Source organism: Chenopodium album, chromosome 4 (assembly GCF_948465745.1).
Source record: "Chenopodium album chromosome 4, dcCheAlbu1.1, whole genome shotgun sequence".
Lineage (NCBI taxonomy): Eukaryota > Viridiplantae > Streptophyta > Magnoliopsida > Caryophyllales > Amaranthaceae > Chenopodium > Chenopodium album.
This window is the reverse complement of record NC_137837.1, coordinates 79,943,751-79,954,563: the sequence shown is the minus strand read 5'-3', so window position 1 is coordinate 79,954,563 and position 10,813 is coordinate 79,943,751. Positions and strand designations below refer to the sequence as shown.

The 10,813-nt window shown below is 35.4% G+C and overlaps 2 protein-coding genes across 3 annotated transcripts; one reads left to right on the top strand and one right to left on the bottom strand.

The window, feature by feature from the left end:
* The first annotated feature begins 519 nt into the window (after positions 1-519).
* LOC145629502 (kinesin-like protein KIN-14F) lies at positions 520-9,362 on the top strand. 2 transcript variants are annotated; one of them, XR_014111688.1, is made up of 18 exons: positions 520-1,169; positions 3,054-3,217; positions 3,317-3,460; positions 4,154-4,522; positions 4,832-4,900; positions 4,996-5,208; positions 5,347-5,428; positions 5,538-5,633; positions 5,735-5,914; positions 6,009-6,115; positions 6,261-6,439; positions 6,553-6,717; positions 6,791-7,044; positions 7,253-7,416; positions 7,552-7,710; positions 7,956-8,578; positions 8,684-8,764; positions 8,836-8,941. XR_014111688.1 is itself a non-coding variant. In XM_081682119.1 (17 exons), the coding sequence occupies exons 1-17, from the start codon at positions 1,034-1,036 to the stop codon at positions 8,963-8,965; spliced, it is 3,234 nt and encodes a 1,077-aa protein (XP_081538245.1). In that variant the 5' UTR covers positions 523-1,033; the 3' UTR covers positions 8,966-9,362. The 2 variants fall into 2 exon arrangements, 1 of the variants encoding a protein (XP_081538245.1); XM_081682119.1 differs by lacking the exon at positions 8,684-8,764 and having other exon boundaries at positions 523-1,169; positions 8,836-9,362.
* On the bottom strand, positions 9,309-10,495 carry LOC145629504 (uncharacterized). Its single transcript, XM_081682121.1, has one exon. It carries the CDS (start codon positions 10,434-10,436, stop codon positions 9,438-9,440), a length of 999 nt encoding a protein of 332 aa, XP_081538247.1. The 5' UTR covers positions 10,437-10,495; the 3' UTR covers positions 9,309-9,437.
* Between the last annotated feature and the right edge of the window lie 318 nt (positions 10,496-10,813).

The window sequence follows — 10,813 nt, the reverse complement described above, 5'->3', positions numbered from 1 at the left end:
TTACCTTTAATGCTAACAACTATTCACAATCTTCTTGTAAACGTCAGCTACTTTGCCTAATAGTCTTACAAAATTAAGGTAATTGTAATCTAGGTGTTGGACGCACCTTGTATGTTAATGTTTTTGTGCCTCCTACAGTCCTACCTCCGACGAGTATACTATGTAAAACGTAAGTTGTCTTGTTAAAGTATATTTTCAAAGGTTAAAAATGGATGCTTTTACACTTATCTACTAACATAATAAAAGGATGTTGAATATATATGTTGCAATTTACAATTACAAAGTTTACTATTCCGTTTTAAAAAAGGAGTTATAATAATTTTCTTGTACTCGTATGTATAATGTATTAATGTATTATATCTATACATCTATACTTCTATACTTTATTATTTCGGAGTATATATGAAAAAAAAAAAAAAAGTTTGTAAATATGTGTCACGTGTCACCATATATTATGTGAATTTAGCCAACCAAATTATAGTGAAATTGGATAATTAAGATGACTACTCCCCTTTACATTTTACACCATAGTTAGTCTATACCAAACAAGACTTTAAATAATGAATTTGGACTAACATGTCTCGCCCATATTCTATGGAGTCAAAAACAGACTTACAACCTTACAACCGTCATCTCCAAACAAACGGTTCATCACTCAACCCTCTAACTTTGTTTTAATTTATTTTTTTTTAAAATTACAAAATCCAATCAACCCCACCAAAAAAAAAAGTAAAAAAAATAAAATAAAGGTAAAAAAACGGCAATATTAGTTTGAAGGGAGAAAGTCTCTAATTTAACTCCCTCTTTCCCTTCCATCTCTGTCTCTCTCTCCAATTTCTCATCATATTCGCCAACTTCCATGCTCTTCTTTCTTGCCACATTAACACAATTTTATTCTTTTTCTTTTTTTTATTTATATATATTTATAATCCGATTTTCTAGGGTGTTTAAATAGAGTGATCATAAAAATTTGATGGTTAATTAAGTAGCCATTTTCCAATTATATAACTTCCAACACCAAAATTATACTCCGATGCGGCAAGAGAAAAGCATTTATGGAGAAACTCCAAACAAGAATAGTATGAAGGGATTAAAGGCTTTACTTTCTAATCACTCTGATGATATCTTCTCTGATCATGAACTCGCTCTTCGTAAAGCTGATGAAGCAGGTTCTTTTCTCTATTTCTCTTCTTTCATTCTTTCATTTTTTTTTTTTTATTAATCAAGTTAAGAAGTCGTCATCATCAAAGTTAGTACAGTATTGATTTTGATTAGCTTAAACTTGTTTCAATTTTTACATTGTACGTATGGAGTACATTAGTTAGTTTTGAGTAAAGATTAGTTGAACACAACACCACTCTAATTATAAAATGTAATGCACCTCGTAAGATTAGTATAACAAGTCATAGTTCTTAGGACCTCATACATCATACCAAGTATAATTATTGTACAAAACAAAATATGTGAAAGGCTAGTGTCACTAGTATTATTGCATGAATGAGACCAAGATTTATTATACTAATAAAAATGGAGTAGGCCGGATGTAAGATGTTCAAATGTATGGGTTGCACAATTTACGGTGATCACGTGAATTGCATAAGTTTGAACGAACTGATATAAGTTAGGTGGCGCCACATTTATCACTATAATAATAATAATACCTCCGGTCTAAATTACTCGCAATTTTGGAAAATTTTATATCTCGCAAATAATACCCAAAAGTTGCGAGTAAATTATATTTGATGAATTTGCTTCTACTTACAAGATGTAGATCCAAACTATATATTCATACTTCATATTAATCAACTTAAAAATTTAATACTCTAGTATGGACTATGGAGTACGTACTAGGCTAGAATTATCAACACTGGTAATTTTGATATTTATTTGTATCTTCTCTTAAAAGGAGAGAAGTGTTCAAATTATTCTCCCTAGTACCTACTTGATTGTCGTTTAATTGAATCTAACTAAGTCACACGATGTAGGAAATTGTAACAGATTTTCGTCAGCTTTAAATCAATCGACGGTAGGATGTGTACTATTCTTTAAGAAGTTTAATTTCCTATATTGTTGGAACCAGGGTTTTAGGAGCATAATGTTACTTCTTAGCCACTAACTCTAAAAGTCTAAGATATACGGAGTACATTTTAAATTGAATTAGTTGTATGCTTGTAAACCAAACTGTATGTGTGTTAGTTTCTTATTTGCTCCAAAAAATGATTTACTAAATTGAATTTAATCGTATATTTTAATTGTTTTTAAGCTTACTTATAAACCATCAAGATCATAAAATCGATTTGATTTTTCTCGTTATTAATTAGGAAGAGAATATTTGGGAAAGCAATCCTAATAAAAAACACACTAGATTCTCTACGGTAGAAGTACAAATAAGGGACACTCAGATTTGTTCTTGTTCTGTTTAGACAAAAATACTGATCTAAGATGCTATTGGACAATGATTATATTTGAAAAAAAAACAAGATGGGCCCAAAAATGGGATAATGGGGCTCATTATGATGTTGAGCCGTTAAGGTGGGCCAGGCTGGCCCATTTGATTAGTAAGTAAATTAGACCAAGTGGGCCCAAAAATGGAATTGGATCCCCTTGCCCTTAATAAGTGCCGTTTTAGGTGGACTTGCCTTACTAATGAAGGTTGGGACCTCAACTTAATGATGATTAAGGAGTATAATAATCTCTAAAGAAAGAGGGTTAGACAGGATGATAGGGTAAAGCAGGGCAGAGAAAATAAAAGTTGGATTGTGGCAATGTCATAACAAGATCACACTTTGTCGCTTGAGAATTTGGTTTTAATTTATTTGATCTAAATAAGTATACTTGTATAGATTATCATAATAAGGTGACATATGATTTGATAAAAAAATTAGATGCATAATGGATTACAACTAAACTAAGTGACATCGCAATGTGATATGAGTATGTACATGATCCAAACAACTTGTTAGTTACCTCTCACCTCCAATACTATTACCCTTACAAACATTATGCCATTTCATGAAATAGTAGTTAAAATGGGAGTTGCATCATTTGTGCAGCTGCAAGAAGGTATCAAGCAACCGGATGGCTAAGGGAAATGGACCAAGTAGCAAGGGACACCCTCTCAAAGAACCCTTCCGAACAAGACTTTTGTATGGCCCTCCGCAATGGTCTCATCCTTTGTAATGTCCTTAACAAAGTTAATCCTGGTGCTGTCCTCAAGGTACACTGCCATTTACGGAGTAGTATTTCTTTTTTACTTAATTACGGAGTACATTGTTATGTAGAGTTTTTATGACTGTTTTTGTATTTTGTTTACAAGGTTGTGGATAATCCAGTAGTGACAGTGCAGTCCCCGGAAGGAGCAGCACAGTCAGCCATTCAGTACTTTGAAAACATGAGGAATTTCTTGGTAGCTGTTGGCAATATGAAGCTATTGACGTTTGAAGCCTCTGACTTGGAAAAGGTTTCTTTCTTTTCTTTGACAGGCTAACCTCAATCTAACTCATCCTTTCGGATGATGGAGGAGTCGAGGAGGGCTAATCACCTAAGTAGCTTGAATATCATCTTATTGTGTCATTTGACTCTCTTCCTACTGCCTTCATTTTGAGATAAGAATTTATTAACAAGAACCAACAATGTTAGTGGACCAACTCAACCAAAAGTTTGGGACCTTTAATGGCATTAAGTATTCTGAGCCAAATTGAATTGGATCAAGTGATCCTTAAGTTTAAAGGGATTTTACATGTGAGGGGGAGTGTTGAAGTATATCCCACCAAGTAACACATGTAAGAGTCCCACATTGGTTTAAGAAGAGAGAGTTAAACACTTTATAAGGCTAAGGGGCTACTCCTCCTATTGCCATATGGTTTTGGGATGGAACCTCCTTGGACTTGTAAAGTGGACTCTCTCTCTTGGTTTGCGGGTGCGGCCCAGGCCCGCGTTTATCAAACAAAGAATTCAAAAGTACATACAAAGTGCAAAGAAGTTTAATATTAGGAATGTGGTTCATGAACGTTGTGTACTTACAACAGTGTGTCTGTGTTAGAAATTTATAGCTGTATCATATCTAGCAATTGGTTATGTATCCGAATATACATATCTCCTGAGGTTTTGGCGGGAATGCTTTGTCTTTAACTGAATTGATTCTTATGTACAGGGAGGTTCTACAAGTAAAGTTGTGGACTGCATTCTTTGCCTAAAAGGCTATTATGAGTGGAAACAAGCTGGTGGAATTGGAGTGTGGAGGTATGGTGGAACTGTGAGGATCACTTCCTTCTCAAAAGACTGCTCCTCCTCTTCAGTTGGCAGTGAAAGTGCTGATGATTCATTGTCGTCGTTTGATGAATATGAATCATTACAATACGAGCAGCTGTCAGAATTTCTTCGTCTTTATAACAAGGTGTCAAACAACGAAACAGAAATAGCAAAAGCATTGTGTATTCTCTTTGATCGCTATGGACTTGGGATATTGCAAGCTTATGTCAGTGAGAAGAATGGAATAGAGGATTTACCTTTGAATTCAATGGTAGGTAAGATTTCTTCTGTTTTAGTTAGGTTTCCCTTAGTGTGTACCATGAAATGATTTTTTTTTTTTAAAAACCAAATTTTATCAAATGACACAAATTGTCAAGTGTTAAATAAATGACACAAATAGAAGTTAGTAACAGACTTTTGCTAATTAAGTGACTTGAAGTCTATAAAAAGTGATGGCAAGAGGATTAGTACTGTTGGTCAGACAATTATTCTTTGTGCAAGTGTAATCTATCTGTGATGCAATACAAACTCTTAATTTTATTTTCACTATACATCAACTCGTTGGTGAATTAATGTGCAGGTAATAGATACTGTGATTCATAAGGTTGTCAAGGATTTTTCTTCAGTGATTGTGACTCAAGGTCTTCAGGTAGAGTTTCGGAATTTTAATGCAGCTATTTTGGTACATATAAATGTATAATAGGAATAAGCTTCTTAAGGTTTGCATGATAAAAAATGTTGTAGCTTGGGCATATGTTGAAAAAAAAGTTGAAGAGTGAGACTACATCTTTTACACATGAAGAGTTCTTGGAAGCAATTTCACGGTATCTTGGCAACAAGAAGACTGTTATGAAGTCTAATGATGCAGCGGAATGTTGCATTTGTGGGAGAAGAAAAGAAATCAGTGATTCTACGAGCTACAAGGAAGTAGTAGATGAGCAACATAAGCAACTTGTGGTACTCAATTTTAAACATATCCATCTCTTTCTTGGAATTTCATGTCTTCACATTCAGTGATTTAGTTCTCTTTAAATGATCAAATCCTAAGTTTATTCATGGAAAACTTAACTGATTATCCTTTTTATCAATCTTCAGGAACTCAAGTCATCTTTTAAAGAAACAAAAGATGAAGTGAATAGGGCTCAATTACAATGGGATGCAGAAATTAAAAAACTAGGTGAGATATATGTGTGTGCATTTGATTAAAAACTATTGTGCAATACTACATTGTACCCCTTTTTCTTTTAACTACTTACCACCCTAATTCAATAATTTAATTGGCTCAGAGAATCACGTGAGGAGTCTTGAGGTCGCGTCATCTTCTTACTATAAGATTCTAGAAGAAAACCGTCAGCTTTACAATCAAGTGCAAGACTTGAAAGGTAATCTTACTTTGTATAATCTCTGAAATCCATCTATTTGAAATTGGGATTAAGTAAATTGAGAAACTAAAATTGTGACAAACTGTTGTTTTATATCATAGGATCAATTAGAGTTTACTGTCGAGTAAGACCATTCTTACAAGGCCAATCTGATGGGGTATCAACTGTTGATCATATTGGAGAAAATGGAAATATAATGATTGTCCATCCTCACAAACAAGGGAGGGATGCAAGAAAGGTCTTCTCGTTTAACAAAGTATTTGGAACAAATGCAACCCAACGTAAGTTTTTCCATTTCTGCATGTAATTCTACACACTAGGCACTTTGTGGCCTTACCAATTGGTTTGACATATTTTCATATGTCTTGAATGCAGAGCAAATATATGCAGATACCCAATCATTAATTAGATCAGTTTTAGATGGTTTCAATGTTTGTATCTTTGCTTATGGACAAACTGGCTCCGGGAAGACATACACTATGGTATTAGTTAATTTGTATTTTATCCTCACTTGCATTTAAGATATTTTGAATGATGGATTTCATTTTATATATTTTTTATGCTTGGATTTTGCCTCAGTTTCTTAGAAATCTTCCTTATTGAAACTGCATTTTTGTTTTTGTCTAGAGTGGCCCTGATTTAACAGCAGAAGATTCTTGGGGTGTCAACTACCGAGCATTGCAAGACCTATTTCAAATTTCGAAATCTAGAGTTGACTTAATTGAATATGATATTGGAGTCCAGATGATTGAAATATACAATGAACAAGTCAGAGACCTCTTAGTTGTTGATGGCACTTCTAGAAGATATCCTTCAATAGCTCAGCTAATAATTTTATTTTATTTTATTTTTTTTTTGTATAAAACATTTTAAGTTACACTCAGGAACATTTATAATGTGACTCCTTAATTATATTCACGTTAGATATTCGAAACAATTCTCAGCTCAATGGTCTCAATGTACCTGATGCATGTTTAGTCCAAGTTAATTGCACCCAAGATGTCCTTGACTTGATGCGGGTTGGCCTAAAGAATCGTGCTGTGGGTGCAACTGCTCTGAATGAAAGGAGTAGCCGATCTCACAGGTACACTCTTCATTAAAATGATAGCTTGCATGGTTTCATTCTGTCTTGTTCTGAAACAATTATGGTATTGCAGTATTTTAACTATCCATGTCCAAGGAAAAGAGTTGATCTCTGGGTCCATTTTGAGGGGATGTCTTCATCTGGTGGATTTAGCGGGCAGTGAGAGAGTCGACAAATCTGAGGCTATTGGAGAAAGGCTGAAGGAAGCCCAACATATAAATAAATCACTTTCTGCACTTGGGGATGTCATCTCTGCTCTTGCTCAGAAGAGTGCTCATATTCCCTACAGGAATAGCAAGCTTACTCAAGTCTTGCAAGACTCTCTAGGTAACCACCTTAAAAGATTCTATGGTCAAAACTTTAACTATATATTTTTTATTATATTGCATGATTTGTATCCCCATTACTCAAATTTTTGTTGCAGAGCCATGGTGGCTGTTTTTTCTTTTTTTTTTCGTACTAATTATAAGTGTTCTTCACTGGTAGGAGGTTAATCAGTCTTTGATTGCTAACTTATGAGTTACTTATCTTGTAGGAGGCCATGCTAAAACTTTGATGTTTGTGCATATTAATCCTGAATCTAATGCTATCGGAGAGACAATAAGTACCCTTAAGTTTGCAGAGAGGGTTGCCTCTATAGAACTTGGAGCTGCTCGAGCTAACAAAGAAACTACTGAACTTCGGGACCTCAAAGTTGAGGTTGGTTTTATGTTTTTTTTTTTTTTTTTTTTTTTTTTTTTTTTTTTTTTTTTTAAGCCTTAAACATTGGGACTGAAATCAATATTAAATTTCTCAAGCGCCCTGCAAATTAAATTTCTTCTTCTTTTACTGCAGATCGCTAATCTGAAATCAACATTAGAGAAGAAAGAAACAGAACTGGAAAATCTGAAGTGTGCCAATGTAAGAAGTAATTCTGAAACTCAAAATGCAAGAGCCATTTCACCAATGCATGTGCCAAGGCTTGTGCGACCAGTTGATGACAAAGCCTTTGAGGTAGGATTGAATTAGTTAATAACCTCACTTCAATTAGAAGAATCACATAAAGCATATTATATGGCTTAATACATATAAGATGTTTATAATCTTTATATATACTCACTAGCCACAAGGCCACAATATTATTTACTTAGGTCTGAAAAAGCGGCAGAATAGTGAAGCTGTACTAATCAGAAGGTGTCTTCTATTCAACACTTCTGTCCACAAATATATTTTTTTAACAATGAAAGTTATGTATTCAGGTCAGAAGTTGTTCTTCAGGGAAGCAGAGGAGGTCGCATTTTCCCTCTGGGTTAAAGGAACATGAGACCATGCCAAAGATGCCTTTCATAGCTGAAGAAAAGCTTATAAAGCCTGGAAATCCAAGGTCTCCGTCTCCTCCTGTGAGGAGATCAATGTCTACTGACCGAGGAGCTCTCATTAGGAGCAGGCTTAAGCCTGAAATGACAGAAAAACCTTTCCCAAAGCTTCAATACCCAGCTAGAGTATCAGTGAATAAACCTCTTGGTCCACCATCAGCAAATCCATTAGTTGACCGGCATGATGGCAGCATCACAAGAGGCAACTTATTAGATCAGGAGAATGAACAACTTAAGCCTGTAAATACAAGGCAGTTGTTGTCAGTGAGGAAAAGCAAGCATGATATCAGCAAAATTAAGGCCAAGAACCAACCAGCGCCTAGGATTCCAAAGGTTGATGAGCCTGACATTCATGCAGGAGGAAAGATTGAGGAGGCTAGAGAGAGTGACTTTTTCGAGCCTGAAAATGAAAAGGGGTTATTTGCTTCTCCTGTCTACAGCAGCAATTCTCGGTTGAGGAAATTACGGGCCAACTCTACTAAGAGTTCTCAGTGTCTCGAACCAAGGTATGGCTTCTCAAATCCAACATAAAGTGTATTTAAACTGTAAAAGCAAGGTTTTACCACACTTCACTACCTCCCTTAAGGCATAGATTCTCCAATTCAAAACAGGAATATATTATGATGGGTGGGTGCTCAAAAGTGTTATAACTGGACATCAGAATGCCTGTAATCTATGTTACTTGGATTCAGGTAATCTTGTCCTACAGTGGCACATGCAACTCGACTATTAAGTTATTAATTATCTGCATTCTTCCATGCAGAGGACAAGCAAATGCAGTAGATTCCGGACAATTTGAAACCCAACTTCTAAAAGAAAGCAACAATCCATCTATATCTGGATTGAGGAGAAGTCAGTCTATACCGCGTGGAAAGTTTACAGTTTTGCCTTAAAAGACTTGCTTACTAAACTGATTTTGACATATATTTTTTTTTAAAAAAAAATTTCCCCTATGTACAGTGATCTGAGTTCAGTAGAAGCATGCCCAGGTATTTGTAGTGGCTGTTTGTTGATGTCTTTGGTTGAGCTTTCAGAAATTTGAGTTTGACAAGCAATCATGCTTGTATTTTTTTTTAATTACTTTCTTTATACCAATATTTAAAATTTTGTGAGCTATCCATGTTTTCTTTTCAAGTCCTGCTTCAATAACCAATATAATGGAATATTTTTCATGCTATTCTATACTATTGTATAATTCACAAGGTATTCTTCATATCTAAGTTTGTACATCATACATACAATAATTAAAGTTTCAAAAGTCATCATCTTATTAAACATACTTGATCATTATATCATTCCATACTTATCTAGTGGAAAATGCAAGAACAAAAACAACATTGCATTCAACCTTGCAATGTTGCTATGTCATGACAAAGACTTACAAGGTCTCCATTGGTTTACGGCGGAGCTGAGTTTCTCCGGCACAGAATGAGACCACAAATCCAAGTCTGGTAACGGCCCTGTAAATGCCAAATAATTCCCACTCTCATTATCAGGCATCTTTTTCCAATTCACAAACTCCTCACCAAATGCTTGACACAATGCCTTAATTGTCAAGTTCACTTGCCACTCTTTTCCACCATTCAAAACCTCTTTCGCCCCGCCACAGTTCACCATGATCCTCCCTTCCGGCATGAGTTTATCCATCATGTCTAGCCAGGTTTGTGCAACTTCCAACTCCGGAAGAACGTCAGCATTAGCAAACAAGTCCACAATGATCCCTGCATAACCACCAGCTACATTTGCAGTAGGAGACAACGCGTCTCCTACACAAACTCGAAGAAAGCCTCCATTATTATTATTATCTGTTGTCATTTCCAATTCAGACATCCCAAAATACATTCTTGCTCGATCAATTAGAATACCATCTAACTCCCACCCATCAATAACCAAATAAGGCCAAAAATGGAGCAATTGATGAGCAACTGTACCACCTCCTAATCCAAAGATGGCAATTGGACCACCTTTAGGAATGATTGCAGGTAAACTGGTAAATTCATCCCAATAAGAGTTGGTCCATTTTTGGGTTTTATACAGTATGCTATGCACATTTCCGCTATCATCTAATAGTAATACTTTGGAGTTGTCGGATTCTAAGATTACAATGTTGTTGTATTCGCTTCGAGTAGCTGTTAAAACTCGATACTGTTCTTCTTCTTGTTGTTCTGCAACTGATGAGTTGGAAGAAGAGCTTGAAGAGTAATGATGGGGTCTGCTTGTTTTAGTGATGAGCGGTGGTTGTTTTGCAGGGGGTGTGAAGGAAAGAGGATTGCCGCCATTAAAGGGATGAGCTTGAGCTTGATTTTGTAAGGATGGAGGAGATATGGGGTTGAGAAAGAGTAAGGTGGGTGAAAGAGAGAGCATTGCTTTATCTTTTGTTTTCTTTTTAAAAAACTGATGGGTGGAATTTGCAGAGGAAACAGGCTATAGGTTGTTAAACTTTACTAACTACTCCGTATTACAGTACTTTTCCATTCCGTTATGGGTCTTGGTTTGGTGAGGATAGGGATGAGAAAATCAATATCATTAAAGTAATTATTTTTTTTTTTTTGGTGTTTAGAGAGCCACAAGGGCGGGGGTGAGAATCGATCATAGGATCTCCTGAAATCGGGAGGGAAGCTCTAACCACTTGAGCTATCCATCACTCTCAAAGTAATTATTTTCTTAACTGTGATGAAAATATTTAAAGCTAGACGTGTCAAAACCTCACCCAACCTAACCTAATCTCTACCAACCCAATT

Coding starts and splice junctions, on each gene's coding strand:
- LOC145629502 (XM_081682119.1), top strand. CDS start 1,034: ATGCGGCAAGAGAAAAGCATTTATGGAGAAACTCCAAACAAGAATAGT. Junction 1,170..3,053: donor TCGTAAAGCTGATGAAGCAG/GTTCTTTTCTCT, acceptor TCATTTGTGCAG/CTGCAAGAAGGTATCAAGCA. Junction 3,461..4,153: donor AAGCCTCTGACTTGGAAAAG/GTTTCTTTCTTT, acceptor TCTTATGTACAG/GGAGGTTCTACAAGTAAAGT.
- LOC145629504 (XM_081682121.1), bottom strand. CDS start 10,436: ATGCTCTCTCTTTCACCCACCTTACTCTTTCTCAACCCCATATCTCCT.